The sequence below is a fragment of the Camarhynchus parvulus genome, unplaced genomic scaffold (genome assembly GCF_901933205.1).
Source record: "Camarhynchus parvulus unplaced genomic scaffold, STF_HiC, whole genome shotgun sequence".
Taxonomy (NCBI): Eukaryota; Metazoa; Chordata; class Aves; order Passeriformes; family Thraupidae; genus Camarhynchus; species Camarhynchus parvulus.
In genome coordinates, this window is record NW_022148523.1 from 1 (window position 1) to 18791 (window position 18791).

Here is an 18791-nt window from a genome sequence, read left to right on the forward strand (position 1 = left end):
TCCCCAGGTGCGTTTTGCGGCTCCCACAGAATGCGTTCTGAACCCTCCCAGGCGATTTTGGGGCTCCTCCAGGCAATTTTGGGGCTCCCCAGGCGATTTTGGGGCTCCCCAGGTGCGTTCTGAACCCTCCCAGGCGATTTTTGGGGCTCCTCCAGGCGATTTTGGGGCTCCCCAGGTGCGTTCTGAACCCTTCCAGGCGATTTTGGGGCTCCCCAGGTGCGTTCTGAACCCTCCCAGGGGATTTAAGGTCTCTCCAGGCAATTCTGGGGCTCCCCAGGTGATTTTGGGGCTCCCCAGGTGTGTTTTGAACCCTCTCAGGGATTTTGGGGCTCCCCAGGCGATTCTGGGGCTCCCCAGGTGCATTTTGAACCCTCCCAGGGGATTTTGGGGCTCCCCAGGTGATTTTGGGGCTCCCCAGGGGATTTTGGGGCTCCCCAGGTGTGTTTTGAACCCCCCAGGCAATTTTGGGGCTCCCCAGGTGCATTTTGAACCCTCCCAGGGGATTTTGGGGCTCCCCAGGTGATTTTGGGGCTCCCCAGGTGTGTTTTGAACCCCCCCAGGCAATTTTGGGGCTCCCCAGATGATTTTGGGGCTCCCCAGGTGTGTTTTGAACCCCCCCAGGCAATTTTGGGGCTCCCCAGATGATTTTGGGGCTCCCCAGGTGTGTTTTGAACTCTTCCAGGCGATTTTGGGGCTCCCCAGGTGATTTTGAGGCTCCCCAGGCGATTCTGGGGCTCCCCAGGTGCGTTCTGAACCCTCCCAGGGGATTTTGGGGCTCCCCAGGCAATTTTGGGGCTCCCCAGGCGATTTTGGGGCTCCCCAGGCGATTCTGGGGCTCCCCAGGTGCGTTCTGAACCCTTCCAGGGGATTTAGGGTCTCTCCAGGCGATTTTGGGGCTCCCCAGGTGATTTTGGGGCTCCCCAGGTGATTTTGGGGCTCCCCAGGCGATTTTGGGGCCCCCCAGGTGCATTTTGAACCCTCCCAGGGGATTTTGGGGCTCCCCAGGTGATTTTGGGGCTCCCCAGGTGATTTTGGGGCTCCTCCAGGCAATTCTGGGGCTCCCCAGGTGATTTTGGGGCTCCCCAGGTGTGTTTTGAACCCTCTCAGGGATTTTGGGGCTCCCCAGGTGCGTTTTGAACCCCCCCAGGTGATTTTGGGGCTTCCCCAGGTGTTTTTACCCCCCCAGATGATTGTTTCCCCCCTCAGGTGATTTTTGGGACCCCTCCCCTCTCACCTGCTCAGGTGCGGGGGGGCTGAAGACCCCTCCCCTCTCCCACCACTGGTACCAGGCGGCCTCGACGTAGCGGGGGCTGTACCTGGGGGGGAGGGGCACGCCCGTGGCTGTGTCCCCAGGTGTCACCTCAGGGGGGTGGCACTGCCACCAACCCCCAAAAATCCCCAAAAACCCCCCCCCAAATACCCCCAAAAAACCCACTCCAAATACCCCAAAAATCGGCTCAAAATCCATCAAAATCCACCCAAAATTCATCAAAATCCCCCCCAAAATCCATCAAAATCCACCCAAAATCCATCAAAATCCACCCCAAAATCCATCAAATCCACCCCAAAATCCATCAAATCCACCCCAAAATTCATCAAATTCACCCCAAAATTCATCAAATTCACCCCAAAATTCATCAAATCCACCCCAAAATCCATCAAAATCCACCCCAAAATCCATCAAATCCACCCCAAAATCCATCAAAATCCACCCCAAAATCCATCAAAATCCACCCCAAAATCCATCAAATCCACCCCAAAATCCATCAAAATCCACCCCAAAATCCATCAAATTCCATCCCAAAATCCATCAAATCCACCCCAAAATTCATCAAAATCCACCCAAAAATCACCAAAATCCACCCAAAAATCATCAAAATCCACCCCAAAATCCATCAAAATCCACCCCAAAATCCATCAAATTCCATCCCAAAATCCATCAAATCCACCCCAAAATCCATCAAAATCCACCCCAAAATCCATCAAAATCCACCCCAAAATTCATCAAATTCACCCCAAAATTCATCAAATTCACCCCAAAATTCATCAAATCCACCCCAAAATCCATCAAAATCCACCCCAAAATCCATCAAATCCACCCCAAAATCCATCAAAATCCACCCCAAAATCCATCAAAATCCATCCCAAAATCCATCAAATCCACCCCAAAATCCATCAAAATCCACCCAAAAATCATCAAATTTACCCCAAAATCCATCAAATTCCACCCCAAAAATCATCAAAATCCACCCAAAATCCATCAAAATCCACCCAAAAATCATCAAAATCCACCCAAAAATCATCAAATTTACCCCAAATGCCCCCAAACTGGGGCTGTACTGGGACAGGGCTGTCCCCAAGTGTCACCTCAGGGGGGTGGCAGTGCCACCAACCCTCCCGAAAATACCCAAAAAATCCCAAAATTCCACCCAAAATCTGCTCAGATCCACCCAAAATCAGCTCAAATTGACCCCAAAACTCATCAAAATCACCCCAAAATCCGCTAAAATTCGCCAAAATCACCCCAAAAAAACCACCCAAAATCCCCCAAAATTTCCCAAATCCCCCCAAATTTTACCCTTTTTGCCGTCGGGCCCCAGCGGGTGCCGATATTCCACCTCAGCCTTGGGGCTCCAGCCCTTGGGGAGCGGCTGCGGCTCCTGCGGGACCAGTACGGACCAGTATGGACCAGTACGGACCAGTACGGACCAGTACGGACCAGTATGGACCAGTACAAACCAGTGTAACCCACTACAAATCAATATAACCCAGTATAAACCAGTATAACACGGTATAGACCAACATAACCCAGTACAAACCAGTATAGACCGATAAAACCCAGTATACACCAATGTAATCCAGTGTAAACCAACACAACCCAGTACAAACCAACACAGCCCAGTACAAACCAACACAGCCCAGTACAAACCAACATAACCCAGTACAAACCAACATAACCCAGTACAAACCGACATAACCCAGTATAAACCAACATAACCCAGTACAAACCAACACAGCCCAGTACAAACCAACATAACCCAGTATAAACCAACACAACCCAGTACAAACCAACACAGCCCAGTACAAACCAACATAACCCAGTATAAACCAACATAACCCAGTACAAACCAACACAGCTCAGTACAAACCAACATAACCCAGTACAAACCAACACAGCCCAGTACAAACCAACATAACCCAGTATAAACCAACACAACCCAGTACAAACCAACATAACCCAGTACAAACCAACATAACCCAGTACAAACCAAAACAGCCCAGTACAAACCAACACAGCCCAGTACAAACCAACACAACCCAGTACAAACCAGTATAGACCGATAAAACCCAGTATACACCAATGTAATCCAGTGTAAACCAACACAGCTCAGTACAAACCAACATAACCCAGTATAAACCAACATAACCCAGTACAAACCAACACAGCCCAGTACAAACCAACATAACCCAGTACAAACCAACATAACCCAGTACAAACCGACATAACCCAGTATAAACCAACATAACCCAGTACAAACCAACACAGCCCAGTACAAACCAACATAACCCAGTACAAACCGACATAACCCAGTACAAACCAACGTAACCCAGTACAAACCGACATAACCCAGTATAAACCAACATAACCCAGTACAAACCAACACAGCCCAGTACAAACCAACATAACCCAGTACAAACCGACATAACCCAGTACAAACCGACATAACTCAGTATAAACCAGTACAGAGCACCTAAAACCAGTCCAGACCAAAGCACACCAGTACAAACCAGTGCCCGTCACAGCCAAACCCTCTCCCAGTCCCTCCCAGTCCCCCCAAATCCCCTCCCAGTCCCCCCAGTACAAACCGGTAACCCCAAATCCCCCTTTAACCCTTTCCCAGTCCCACCCAAACCCCTCCCCAGTCCCTCCCAGTCCCCCCCCCCAGTGCCCCAAACCAGTGCCCCCAAATCCCCCTTTAACCCTTTCCCAGCCCCTCCCAGTCCCCCCAGTTCCCCACCTTCCCCTCCACCGCCCCTCTCTCCCTCCTCAGCCGCTGCCGCTTCTCCCTCTGCTCTCGGCCTCGCAGCCTCGCCCGCTCGGGCCCGTCCCAGGCGGGGCTCCCGGGGCTCTCCCCGGCCGGAGGGGTCCCCGCTGAGGGGTTCCGCTGCTCCAGCCCCGGGGCCGGGCCCGGGGAGCCCCGGGAGGCCCCAAAACCCGGGGGGCGCCGAGGGCAGCGCGGCTGAGGGAGGGCGCCGCCATCTTGGAGTGGGCGGGGCGGGACACGTGACCGGGGAAAGGGCGGGAACCGCGTCACGTGACCGGGGAAAGGGCGGGAAGCTGGGTTGGGGGCGTGGCCTCGGCGGGAAGGGGGCGTGGCCTTGGGCCGCGGCGTGCGGTGAGTGTTTGGGGGGATTTTGGGGGAAATTTGGGGGAATTTTGGGGAATTTGGGGGGGAAATTGGGGTGGGGAGGCTGGAGGGGGAGCGTAGGGGTTGCTGGGGTAATTGGGGAGGATTTGGGTTAATTGCGGAGTTTGGGGTAATTTGGTTTAATTGGGGTTGATTGGGGAGTTTGGGGGTAATTTGGGGGATTTTGGGGAATTTGGGGGAAATCGGGGGTGGGGGGGGGGGGGAGTGGGGTGGAGCAGAGGGGATTGGGGTTAGTGGGGAGGTTTGGGGTAATTGGGGGCTCTCTAGTAATTGGGGTTAATTGGGGTTAATTGGGGGGTTTGGGGTAATTGAGGAGTTTGGGGTAATTGGGGGTGGGGGTTTGCGTTAATTTGGGCGGTTTGGGGTTAATTGGGATTTGGGATAATCGGGGGTTTGGGCTAATTGGGTGGTTTGGGGCAATTTGAGTTAATTGGGGGTTAATGGGGGGTTTGGGGTAATTGGGGTTAATTTGGGTAATTGGGGTTAATTTGGGTATGGGGGTTGGGGTAAAGTGTGGGTATAATGGGGTTGTGGCTAATTGGTGGGGGTGAGAGTGTGAGTGGGGGTTTGGGGCCCAGGGAGGTGCCCCCAGGTGTGCCCAGGTGTAACCCAGGTTATTACACAGGTGCCCAGCTGTGCCCAGGTGTGCCCAGGTGTGCCCAGGTTATTACACAGGTACCCAGCTGTGCCCAGCTGTGCCCAGCTGTGCCCAGGTGTAACCCAGGTTATTACACAGGTACCCAGCTGTGCCCAGGTGTGCCCAGGTGTGCCCAGGTGTAACCCAGGTTAGTACACAGGTACCCAGGTGTGCCCAGGTGTAACCCAGGTGTAACCCAGGTTATTACACAGGTACCCAGGTGTACCCAGGTGCCCCCAGCTGTGCCCAGGTGTAACCCAGGAGTGCCCAGGTGTAACCCAGGTTATTTCACAGGTGTGCCCAGGTGTGCCCACGTGTGCCCAGGTGTAACCCGGGTGTAACCCAGGTTATTTCACAGGGACCCAGGTGTGCCCACGTGTGCCCAGGTGTGCCCAGGTGTAACCCAGGTTATTTTACAGGTACCCAGATGTGCCCAGCTGTGCCCAGGTGTGCCCGGGTGTAACCCAGGTTATTTCACAGGTGCCCAGCTGTGCCCACGTGTGCCCAGGTGTAACCCAGGTTATTACACAGGTACCCAGCTGTGCCCAGCTGTGCCCAGGTGTAACCCGGGTGTAACCGAGGTTATTTCACAGGTACCCAGGTGCCCCCAGGTGCCCCCAGGTGCCCCCAGGTGTGCCCAGGTGTGCCCAGGCCATGTCCCGGGTTCAGCTGCAGTGCAAGAACCTGCAGGAGATCCTGCCCCAGGTGTAACCCAGGTTATTACACAGGTACCCAGGTGTGCCCAGGTGTAACCCAGGTTATTTCACAGGTGTGCCCAGGTGTGCCCAGGTGTGCCCAGGTGTAACCCGGGTGTAACCCAGGTTATTTCACAGGTACCCAGGTGCCCCCAGGTGCCCCCAGGTGCCCCCAGGTGCCCAGGCCATGTCCCGGGTGCAGCTGCAGTGCAAGAACCTGCAGGAGTTCCTGCGGGGGCTCAGCCCCCCCACGCTGGACCGGCTCTATGGGCACCCGGCCACCTGCCTGGCCGTCTTCAGGTGGGTCATTAACGCTAATTAGTGCTAATTAGCCCTTGATTAATCCTTAATTAGCCCTTAAATAATGCAAATTAACCAAAAATATCCCCAAATTAAACCTAAATATCCCAAAATAACCCCGTGTCACCTGCCTGGCCGTCTTCAGGTGGGTCATTAACGCTAATTAATGCTAATTAACCCTTGATTAATCCTTAATTAGTTCTTAAATAAAGCAAATTAACCAAAAATATCCCTAAATTAAACCTAAATATCCCAAAATAACCCCGTGTCACCTGCCTGGCCGTCTTCAGGTGGGCTTATTAACATTAATTAACATGAATTGATGGTTAGTTAATCGTGAATTAATTCTTAATTAGCCCTTAACTAGTCATTAATTAACCTTAATTAGCCAAAATTAAAACTAAGTAACCCGAAATAACCTTGTGCCACCTGCCTGGCCGTCTTCAGGTGGGCTAATCAACACTAATTAATACTAAATAATGTTAATTTACCCTTAATTAACTCTTACTTAATTCAAATTAACCCAAATTATCCTCTAAAATAACCCTAATTAACCCAAAATGGCCCTGCTGCTACCTGCCTGGCCGCCTTCAGGTGGGCTAATTAACTGTAATTAACCCTAATTAACCTTTAATAAATTGTAATTAGCCGTAATTAACTCCCCAGGGAGCTGCTCCGGGGCTGGCCCAGGCCGGGATTTGGGGCAGTTTGTGATGGATTTTGGGGCAGTTTGTGATGGATTTTGGGGTTAAGGTTTTCGGGTGGTTTTGGGTGCCATTTTTGATGGATTTTGGGGCAATTTTTGATGGATTTTGGGGCAGTTTGTGATGGATTTTGGGGCAGTTTTTGATGGATTTTGGGGCAGTTTCTGATGGATTTTGGGGCCGTTTCTGATGGATTTTGGGGCAATTTTTGATGGATTTTGGGAGGTTTTGGGATGGGTTTTGGGGAGTTTGTTTTTGGATTTTTGGGGCAGTTTCTGATGGATTTTGGGGCAGTTTGTGATGGATTTTGGGGCGGTTTCTGATGGATTTTGGGGCAGTTTCTGATTGGATTTTGGGGCAGTTTTTGATGGATTTTGGGAGGTTTTGGGTTGGGGTTTTTGGGGTGGTTTTGGGGTGGTTTTGGGTGAGCACCCGGCGCGGGCGGAGCTGGGGGTTTGTGGTTGGGCAGTTTGTGTCATTTTGGGGCAGTTTCTGATGGATTTTGGGGCAGTTTCTGGTCGATTTTGGAGCCGTTTTTGATGGATTTTTGGAGCCATTTTTGATGGATTTTGGGAGGTTTTGGGGTGGGGTTTTTGGGGTGGTTTTGGGGGTGTTTTTGGGGTCCTGACCCCCAAATTTCACCCCCAGGGAGCTGCCGGGGCTGGCGCAGGCCGGGATTTGGGGCGGTTTGTGATGGATTTTGGAGCCATTTTTGATTAATTTGGGGGTTTTTGGGGTGGTTTTGGGGTGGTTTTGGGGGTCCTGACCCCCCAGATTTCCCCCCCAGGGAGCTGCCGGGGCTGGCGCAGGCCGGGATCATGCGGATGCTGTTCCTGGAGCAGCCGCTGCCCCAGGCGGCCGTGGGGCTCTGGGTCAAGAAGGAGCACAGCAGGTGGGGCTGGGGGCGATTTGGGGGATTTTGGGGGGTCCTGGGGGGGTTGGGGGTCCTGGGGTGGATTTGGGGGGATTTTGGGGGGATTTTAGGGTTATTTTGGTGTGATTTTGTGTGACTTTGGGGTGATTTTTGTGGCTATTTTGTGGTGATTTTGTGCGGTTTTGTGGCGATTTCGGGTATTTTTTGGGGCTGTTTTGCAGGGGTTTTGTGTGATTTTGTGGCTGTTTTGTGGTGATTTTTTGTGATTTTGGGGTAACTTTATGGCTATTTTAGGTGTATTTTGTGTGATTTTGGGGTGTTTTTGTGTGATTTTGTGTGGTTTTGTGCGGTTTGGTGTGATTTTGGGGCTGTTCTGTGTGGTTTTGGGGTGATTTTTTGGGGTGATTTTTTTGGGGTGTTTCAGGGAGCAGCAGCAGAGCCAGGAGGTGCTGCTGGAGCTGCGCCTGTGGCACCCCCACACCCTCCCGGGGGGGCTCCCGGGGGTCGCCCTGCACCCCAACTTCCGACAGAACCTGCGCGTGGCCCTGCTCGGGGGGTGAGCCCAAAAATGGGGAAAGAGGGGAAAATCAAAAAAGGGAAAAAAATGAGGGGAAATGGGGGAAAAATGGGGAAAAAAATGAGAATAAATGGGGGGGGGGGGAATCAGAAAAAATGGAGGAAAATGGGGGGGAAATCAGAAGAAAAGGGGAGGAAAATCAGAAAAAAATGGGGGGAAAAAATCAGAAAAATGGGGAAAAAATCATTTAAAAATGGGGAAAAAATGAAGGGGAAATGGGGAAAAATTGGGGGGAAAATCAGAATAAACAGGGGGTGATCAGAAAAAACGGAGGGAAATGGGGAAAAAATCAGAAAAAAATGGGGGAAAATGAGGGGGAAATGGGGGAAAAATGGGGAAAAAATCAGAATAAACGGGGGGAGAATCAGAAAAAATTGAGGAAAATGGGGGAAAATTGAGGAAAAATGGGAGGAAAGGGGAAAATTGGGAAAAATGGGGGAAAAAATAGGCTGATTTTGGGGGTTCTCTCAGGGCTGAGGCCTGTGTGGGAGTTTAGACAAAACAACCAGAAAATTGGGGTTTGTGAGGGGATTTTGGGACACTTTGGGGACGTTGTGGGTCTGGGGGTTGTGGGGGCCGGTTTTTGGGCTTTTTGGGATGTTTTTTGTGTTTTTGGGGTCCAAACCCCCTCAGGGTGATGATTTTGGGGGGGGTCCTGCAACAGCAAGGCCCATGTGGGTATTTAGGCCGAAAAATCAGAAAATTGGGGTTTGTGAGGGGATTTCGGGAAGATTTTGGGACTTTCTGGTTCTGGGGGTTTTGGGGGGCGGTTTTTGGGCTTTTTGGGATGTTTTTTGTGGTTTTTGGGGTCCAAACCCCTTGAAGGGATTGCTGATTTTGGGGGTTCCCTCAGGGCCGAGGCCTATGTGGAAATTTAGGCCGAACAATCAGAAAATTTGGATTTGTGAGGGGATTTTGGGACACTTTGGGCACTTTCTGGGTCTGGGGGTTTTGGGGGGTGGTTTTTGGGGTTTTTTGGGGTGCTGACCCCCCGGGGGCCGCGTTTTTGGGGTCCTGGCAGGGGCAAGGCCTGGTCGGATGACACGGCCCCGCTAGGCCCGGACCGGCACGCCCGCGACGTTCCTGCGCTGGACAAGTACGGCGAGGAGCGCTGGGAGGTGGGGATTGGGACATTTTGGGGCATTTTAGGGGATTTTGGGGGGTTTTGGGGTGCCAAAGAGGCTGAACTGTTATTATTTTTAGGTGGTTTTGCACTTCATGGTTGGGTCCCCGAGCGCGGCCGTCAGCCAGGACCTGGCACAGCTGCTGGTGCAGGCCGGGCTCATGAAGAGGTTTGGGGGAATTTGGGGCATTTTGGGGGGATTTGGGGATTCTGAGGGGTCCTGAGGGGGTTTAGGGAGAATTTGGAGGGATTTGGGGAGTTTTTAGGGTTTTTTGAGGGGAATTTTGGGACTTGGCACAGCTGCTGGTGCAGGCCGGGCTCATGAAGAGGTTTGGGGGAATTTGGGGCATTTTGGGGAAATTTTGGGCATTTGGGGGATCCTGAGGGGGTTTAAAGGGAATTTGCAGGGGGATTTGGGGTGATTCCTGTGGATTTTGGGTTTTTCTGACTCCCCTCCCCAATTTTTTGGGGTTCCCAGCGAGGGGGAAATTGGGGTTTTTGGGGAGGATTTTGGGCCAATTTAGAGGGGATTTTGGGCTGATTTAATTGGATTTTGAGGGGGATTTTGGGGAGGATTTTGGGCCGATCCAGTTGGATTTTGGGGTGCTGTGAATTTGGGGTGATTTCCTGCGGATTTTGGGGTTTTTCTGACGCCGCTTCCCTGATTTTTTGGGGTCCCCAGCGAGGGGGGGGAGCCCCCCTGCATCACCTCGGCCGGGTTCCAGTTCCTGCTGCTCGACACCCCCGCCCAGCTCTGGTTCTTCATCCTGCAGTACCTCAGGGGGCCGAGGTCAGGGAGCCCCAAAATCCCCCAAAATTCGGGTTCGGGGAGCCCCAAAACCCCAGAAATTTGTGGGGTCCCCAAAAAACCCCGAATTCACCTCAAAAACGAGGCCTGGGTTTGGGGGTTTTGTCATCCAGGAGGTGCTGGGAGGGAAATCCCAAAATTTGGGGGTGGGGGGCTAAAATTCGGGGGGGGTCCCCAAAATATGGGAGAGGGTCCCTAAAAGCCCTAAAATTTTGGGGGTTTCCAAAAAACTTTGGGATTTACCCCAAAAGCCAGCTCAGGGTGACCCCACCAGGGTTTGGAGCTTCGTTGTGGGATTTGGGGGGGGAGGGTCCCAAAATTTGGGGGGGAGTCCCCAAATCTGGGGGAGGGTCCCAAAATTTGGGGGAGTTTTCTAAAATTTGGGGTTTTTTTTCCAAATTTGAGGCTTTTACCCAAAAGTTCCCCAAAATTTGGGGGAGTTCCCCAAAAATCTGGGGAGGGTCCCAAATGTGGGGGATCCTAAAATTTGGGGGAGGGTCCCCAAAATCTGGGTGGGGGGGGGGTGTCCCAAAATTCGGGGATTTTCCCAAAATTTGAGTTTTTCCCTAATTTGAGTTTTTTTCCCCCGAATCTGGGGAAGTTCCCAAAATTTGGGGTGGGGGGTCCCAAAAATCCGCAAAATTTGGGGTGGGGGTCCCCAAATGCCCCCTGTGCCCCTCCCCAGGCGCGGGGCATGGACCTGGTGGAGATTCTGTCCTTCCTGTTCCAGCTGAGCTTCTCCACCCTGGGCAAGGTGGGACTGGGACTGACCGGGACAAACTGGGACGGACTGGGATGGACTGGGATCAAACTGGGACAAACTGGGATGGGACTGGGATCAAACTGGGAGGGACTGGGATCAAACTGGGAGGGACTGCGACAAACTGGGGCAAACTGGGAGGGACTGGGAGGGACTGGGAGGGAACTGGGAGGAAACTTGGATCAAACTGGGAGGGACTGGGATCAAACTGGGAGGGACTGGGATCAAACTGGGACAAACTGGGAGGGACTGGGAGGGACTGGGATGGACTGGGAGGGACTGGGATGGACTGGGATCAAACTGGGAGGGACTGGGAAGGACTGGGAGGGACTGGGAAGGACTGGGAGGGACTGGGATGGACTGGGAGGGAACTGGGATCAAACTGGGATCAAACTGGGATGGACTGGGATGGACTGGGAGGGACTGGGATGGACTGGGAGGGAACTGGGATCAAACTGGGATCAAACTGGGATGGACTGGGATGGACTGGGAGGGAACTGGGATGGACTGGGAGGGACTGGGAGGGACTGGGATGGACTGGGAGGAACTGGGATCAAACAGGACTGGGATGGACTGGGAGGGACTGGGGGATGGACTGGGATGGACTGGGAACTGGGAACTGGGATGGGATGGACTGGGATGGACTGGGAGGGACTGGGATGGACTGGGAGGGAACTGGGATCAAACTGGGATCAAACTGGGATGGACTGGGATGGACTGGGAGGGACTGGGATGGACTGGGAGGGACTGGGAGGGACTGGGATGGACTGGGAGGGACTGGGAGGGACTGGGAAGGACTGGGAGGGACTGGGATGGACTGGGAGGGAACTGGGATCAAACTGGGATGGACTGGGATGGACTGGGAGGGACTGGGAAGGACTGGGAGGGACTGGGATGGACTGGGAGGGAACTGGGATCAAACTGGGATGGACTGGGAGGGACTGGGATGGACTGGGATGGATTGGGAGGCACTGGGATGGACTGGGAGGGACTGGGAGGGAACTGGGATCAAACTGGGATGGACTGGGAGGGATTGGGGGGGACTGGGAGGGACTGGGATCAGATTGGGATGGACTGGGAGGGACTGGGAGGGAACTGGGATCAAACTGGGAGGGACTGGGAGGGGATTGGGTTAAACTGGGAGTGACTGGGAGGGAGCTTGGATCAAACTGGGAGGGGATTGGGGGGGGGATTGGGTACTGGGATGGATTGGGATGAACTGGGGGGATTGGGGGCACTGGGATGAACTGGTCTGAACTGGGAGGTTACTGGGCTGAACTGGGAGCGTTGCAGGACTATTCCCGGAGCACTGAGAATGTTCTGGAGGTTACTGGGGATAGCTGGGATGAACTGGGAGCTAACTGGGATCTCACTGGGAGCTAACTGGAGCTAACTGGTGCTAACTGGAGCTAACTGGAGCTAACTGGTGCTAACTGGTGCTAACTGGAGCTAACTGGAGCTAACTGGAGCTAACTGGTGCTAACTGGAGCTAACTGGAGCTATCTGGTGCTAACTGGGATCTCACTGGTGCTAACTGGAGCTAACTGGTGCTAACTGGTGCTAACTGGTGCTAACTGGAGCTAACTGGTGCTAACTGGTGCTAACTGGGATCTCACTGGAGCTAACTGGGATCTCACTGGGAGCTCACTGGAGCTCACTGGAGCTAACTGGTGCTAACTGGGATCTCACTGGAGCTAACTGGGATCTCACTGGAGCTAACTGGGATCTCACTGGGAGCTCACTGGAGCTCACTGGAGCTAACTGGTGCTAACTGGGATCTCACTGGAGCTAACTGGGATCTCACTGGGAGCTCACTGGAGCTCACTGGTGCTAACTGGGATCTCACTGGGAGCTAACTGGTGCTAACTGGTGCTAACTGGAGCTAACTGGAGCTAACTGGTGCTAACTGGTGCTAACTGGGATCTCACTGGAGCTAACTGGGATCTCACTGGGATCTCACTGGAGCTAACTGGGATCTCACTGGGATCTCACTGGAGCTAACTGGGATCTCACTGGAGCTAACTGGGATCTCACTGGGATCTCACTGGAGCTAACTGGGATCTCACTGGAGCTAACTGGGATCTCACTGGGATCTCACTGGAGCTAACTGGGATCTCACTGGAGCTAACTGGGACTCACTGGGATCTCACTGGAGCACTGGGACTCACTGGGTCACTGGAGCTAACTGGGATCTCACTGGAGCTAACTGGGATCTCACTGGGATCTCACTGGAGCTAACTGGGATCTCACTGGAGCTAACTGGGTATCTCACTGGGATCTCACTGGGCTAACTGGGACTACGGAGCTAACTGGGATCACTGGGATCTCACTGGGAACTGGGATCTCACTGGAGCTAACTGGGATCTCACTGGGATCTCACTGGAGCTAACTGGGATCTCACTGGAGCTAACTGGTTTGCACTGGTTTGCGCCGGCGCAGGATTACTCGGTGGAGGGCATGAGCGAGTCGCTGCTGACGTTCCTGCAGCACCTGCGCGAGTTCGGGCTGGTGTTCCAGAGGAAGGTGAACTGGGAGCACTGGGAGGGAGGGGACACTGGGGACACTGGGGACACTGGGAGGGGACTGGGGGACACTGGGGACATTGGGAGCACTGGGAGGGAACACTGGGGACATTGGGAGGGGACTGGGGGACACTGGGGACATTGGGAGCACTGGGAGGGGACACTGGGGACACTGGGAGGGGACACTGGGGACACTGGGGACATTGGGAGCACTGGGAGGGGACACTGGGGACAGCACTGGGGGGCACTGGCAGAGGACATGGGGACACTGGGAGCACTGGGGACACTGGGAGGGGACATGGGGACACTGGGAGCACTGGGGACACTGGGAGGGGACATGGGGGACGCTCGGGGACACCGGGGACAGCTCCTGCCCCCTTGGGGACACTTGGGGACACCAGGGACAGCCCCTGGGGACACTGGGGACAGTTTCTGGGGACATTTGGGGTGACGGTGTCCCCGTGTCCCCAGCGGAAGTCGCGGCGGTTCTACCCGACCCGCCTGGCCATCGCGCTGGCCTCGGGGACAGCGGGGACATCGCTGGGGACATCGCTGGGGACATCGCTGGGGACAGCGCTGGGGACAGAGCCCGACGGCCACGGCTTCATCCTGGTGGAGACCAACTACCGCATCTACGCCTACACAGGTGGCACTGGGGACACCTTGGGGACATCGGGGACACACCTGGGGACAGCCTGGGGACACTCCTGTCACCCTGTGGGACACCCCCCTGCCACCTCCCTGCCACCTTTGGTCCCCGCCCTGTGTCTCAGTGTCCCCATTAATGTCCCCAACCCTCAATGCCCCCACTGTCCCTGATGTGCCCATCAATGTCCTCGATGTCCCAGTTAATGTCCCCAGTGATGTCGCCATTAATGTCCCCATTAATGTCCCCAATCCTCCAATGTCCCCAATCCCCCCAATGTCCCCAATGTCCCCTCAATGTCCCCATTAATGTCCCCAATCCTCCATTGTCCCCAATGTCCCCAATGTCCCCAATGATGTCGCCATTAATGTCCCCCAATCCTCCAATGTCCCCAGTCCCCCCAATGTCCCCAATGTCCCCTCAATGTCCCCATTAATGTCCCCAATCCTCCATTCTCCCCAATGTCCCCAATGATGTCCCCAATCCCCCCAAGGTCCCCAATCCCCCCAATGTCCCCAATCCCCCAATGTACCCAGTGTCCTCAATGTCCCCCATGTCCCCAATCCCCCCACTGTCCCCAATGTCCCCAATGTCCTGAACGCAATGCCCCCAAGACTCTCAATCCCCTCAATGTCCCCCAATGTCCCCAATCCCCCACTGTCCCCCAGTGTCCCCAATCCCCCACTGTCCGCAATGTCCCCAATCCCCCCACTGTCCCCAATCCCCCCGATGTCCCCTGATGTCCCCCCCGGTGTCCCCAGACTCGGAGCTGCAGGTGGCCCTCATCGCGCTCTTCTCGGAGCTCCTCTATCGCTTCCCCAACCTGGTGGTGGCCCAGGTGACAAGGGACAGCGTGCAGCGCGGCCATCGCCAACGGCATCACCGCCGACCAGGTGACACCAATGGGGACACCATTGGGGACATTGGGGACATCATTGGGGACATTGGGGACATTAGAGACGCTGGGGACATTGGGGACATCATTGGGGACAGCGTGCAGGCGGCCATCGCCAACGGCATCACCGCCGACCAGGTGACACCAATGGGGACACATTGGGGACATTGGGACACTGGGGACACATGGGGACATTGGGGACATCATTGGGGACAGTGGGGGCTTGGGACACGGCCACTGTGACAGGTGAACAGTGGGGACATCATTGGGGACATTGGGACATTGGAGACACTGGGGACATTGGGGACAGTGATTGGGGACATCACTGGGGATTTGGGACACTGGAGACAAGGGGACCATCATCAGACACACTACGGTCGCCACCCGCCAACCCCGTCACGGCCAAACAGGTAGGGGACCCCAAAGGGGACACTATTGGGGACATTGGGGACACTAGGGGACACAGGGATTTGGGGACACTGGGGGACCAGGGGCTTGGGGGAGGACACTTTGGGGCATTGGGGACACCAATGGGAACACAGGTGATGTTGGGGACAAAGGTGGGGACCCAAATTTATGGGGCCCAGTATTTTGGGGACCCAAGGATTGGGGACACTGGTGACACAGGTGACGTCCCTCCCCCGCAGATATTCACTTCCTGCGCACCCGCGCCCACCCCGTGATGGCCAAACAGGTGAGGGGACCCCAAAGGGGATCCCAAATCCTTTATGGGGATCCCAAATCCTTTATGGGGGTCCCAAATCCTTTATGGGGGTCCCAAATGCATTTTGGGGGGTCCCAAATCCATTCTGGGGATCCCAAATCCTTTTTGGGGATCCCAAATCCTTTATGGGGGTCCCAAATCCTTTATGGGGGTCCCAAATCCTCTGGGGGGATCCCAAATCCTTTGGGGGTCCCAAATCCTTTATGGGGGATCCCAAATCCATTTTGGGGGATCCCAAATCCTCTGGGGGTACCTCTTGGGACTCTACTGGGGCCCCCCCAAATCCTTCATGGGGATCCCCTGTGCCCCCGGTGATCCAAACCTGTGTGGCGGTCCCACACCATTCCTGGGGTCCCAAACGCATTTTGGGGACCCCGTATCCACTTTGGGTGTCCCAAATCCATTTGTCCCTGAGGATCCCAAACTGTGTGGCTGTGTCCCAAATCCATTCTGGGGATCCCAAATGCATTTTGGGGGGTCCTGAATCCGTTATTGGGGAGGTATCCCAAATCCCTACTGGGCTGAATTTGGGGTCCCAAACGGTGTGGGGTCCCAAATCCTCTGGGTGTTCCCCTGCAGTTCCCCCACGTGTCCCCCGGTGTCCCTGTCCCCTGTGCCCCCGTGTCCACACCGTGTCCCTGTCCCCATGTCCCTCCCCGTGTCCCCACTGTGTCCCTGTCACTGTGTCCCTGTCCCCACAGTGTCCCTGTCCCTGTCCACTGTGTCCCTGTCCCCACGGTGTCCCCACGGTGTCCCCTGTGTCCCTGACCCGGTGCTGCCCCCACCATGTCCCCAGGTCCGTCCCTGCCCCACGTGGCCCCTGGCCCTGTCCCTGTCGGGTCGGTGTCCCCACGGTGTCCCCTGTGTCCCCAGAGCCCGGTGCTGCCCCCACCATCAGGTGTACCAGATTCCCCACGTGGCCCCAAAGTGTCACCAGGGTGTCGCACGGGTCTCCCAGAGTGTCCCAAGGTGTCCCAGGTGTCCCCAGAGTGTCCCCAGGGTGTCACCAGGGTGTCACCAGGGTGTCCCAGGGTGTCACCAGGGTGTCACCAGAGTGTCCCCAGAGTGTCCCCAAGGTGTCACCAAGGTGTCCCCAGAGTGTCCCCAGAGTGTCACCAAGGGTGTCACCAAGGTGTCCCCAGAGTGTCCCAAAGTGTCACCAAGGTGTCCCCAGAGTGTCCCCAGGTGTCACCAGGGTGTCCCAAGGTGTCACCAGGGTGTCACCAGGAGTGTCCCCAAAGTGTCCCCAAGGTATCCCCAGAGGATTCTGAAAGTGTCCCCAAGTGGGAGGTGACACCACAGGGATGTCCCCAAAGGGGGGAGGTGCCACCAAAGGGGGGAGGTGACACCACGGTGATGTCCCCAAGTGGGAGGTGACACCACGGGGATGTCCCCAAAGGGGGAGGTGACACCACCAGGCCATGTCCCCAAGGGGCAATGCCAATCCTGGTGATGTCCCCAATGGGGAGGTGACACACTGGGGATGTCCCCAAGTGGGAGGTGCCACCAAAGGGGGGAGGTGACACCACGGGGATGTCCCCAAGGGGCAGTGCCAATCCTGGTGATGTCGCCAAGGCAGGAGGTGCCACCAAAGGGGGAGGTGACACCACGGGGATGTCCCCAAAGGGGGAAGGTGCCACCAAAGGGGGGAGGTGACACCACGGTGATGTCCCCAAGGCAGGAGGTGACACCACGGTGATGTCCCCAAGTGGGAGGTGCCACCAAAGGGTGGGACACCCCCGGCATTGTCCCCAAGCTGTCCCCTCCCCCCCCAGGTGTGCTGTACAACCAGTTCCTGTCCCAGGTGGATTTCGAGGTGCTGCGGGACCACGCCCGCGCCCTGGGCGTGCTGGTGTTCGAGAACCCCGCGCGGCGCCTCATGGTCGTCACCCCTGCCGGCCACCCCGACGTCAAACGCTTCTGGAAGCGCCAGAAACACAACGGCTGACCCCGAAAACCCCCAATTCACCGAGTTTGGGATCCCCGAAAACCCCCGGAGCCTCAAAATCCCAGAGTTTGGGGTCCAAAATACCCCAAAGTAACCAATTTTGGGGTTACTGGGCCACGCCGACGTCAAACGCTTCTGGAAGCGCCAGAAACACAACGGCTGACCCCAAAACCCCAAAATACCCCAAATCCCAGAGTTTGGGATCCCTAAAAATCCCCAAAATCCCTGAAATCCCCAAGTTTGGGGTCCAAAAATCTCCAAATTTGGGGTTCCTGGGCCACCCCGACATCAAACGCTTCTGGAAGAGGCCAGAAACACAACGGCTGACCCCGAAAACCCCAAATTCCTCGAGTTTGGGATCCCCGAAAACCCCCAAATACCAAAAACCCCGAAATCCCAGAGTGTGGAGTCCAGAAAACCTCAAAATCCCAAAATTTGGGGTTCCTGGGGCACCTCGACGTCAAACGCTTCTGGAAGAGGCAGAAACACAACGGCTGACCCCGAAAAACCCCAAAATACCCCAAATCCCAGAGTTTGGGATCCCAAAATCCTCAAAATCGCAGAATTTGGGGTCCAAAAAACCTCAAAATCGCCAAATTTGGGGTCCTGGCGCCCCAGAATGGCTCCTGCAAATCCAGAACTTCGGGTTTGGGATCTTTGGGGTTCCGGGTGCCCCAAAATTTGGGGTCCTGGCTCCTCGTTCCCTCAAAAATCCAGGATTTGTAGGGAAAATGTCATTTTTTTTGTACAAACGCTGATTTTTGGGAAGGTTTTTTTGTAGTAAAAACATTTTGAACCAAAAAAGCAAAGTTTGGAAAGCCTGAGGGAAAAGGAGATCCTGGAGATTTTGGGGGATTTGGTGGGAAAATCCCGGATTTTGGGGAGTAAAATTGTGGGATTTTTGGGAATTTCGGAGTGGGGGGAGTTGAGGGGGGGGGGCTGGGAGTTCTGAGGGGAAAACCACGGATTTAGGGAAAATAGCGACGAATTCCCGGGGGAGAGACGGGACTGATGGATTTTAGGGATAAAAATGGGGATTTTGGGGATAAAAACGGGAATTTCGGCCCCAATATCCCAAATGCCGCATTTGTATTGCGCTTCTCAAAGCGGCGTTACGGTAAAGCCGCCATCGCTCTCGCGATATTACG

At 54.9% G+C, this 18791-nt stretch overlaps 1 protein-coding gene across 1 annotated transcript; it reads left to right on the top strand.

Annotated features, from left to right (window-relative positions):
* Positions 1-4365: 4365 nt before the first annotated feature.
* On the top strand, positions 4366-18434 carry GTF2H4 (general transcription factor IIH subunit 4). The gene is given in 14 exon segments (XM_030970621.1): positions 4366-4397; positions 5901-6062; positions 7554-7658; positions 8065-8196; positions 9239-9335; positions 9421-9509; positions 10023-10123; positions 10826-10902; positions 13348-13431; positions 13902-14076; positions 14838-14938; positions 14940-14969; positions 16492-16534; positions 17471-18434. Coding segments are annotated over 13 exon segments (1320 nt in total). The 5' UTR covers positions 4366-4397; positions 5901-5949; the 3' UTR covers positions 17644-18434.
* Positions 18435-18791: the final 357 nt, after the last annotated feature.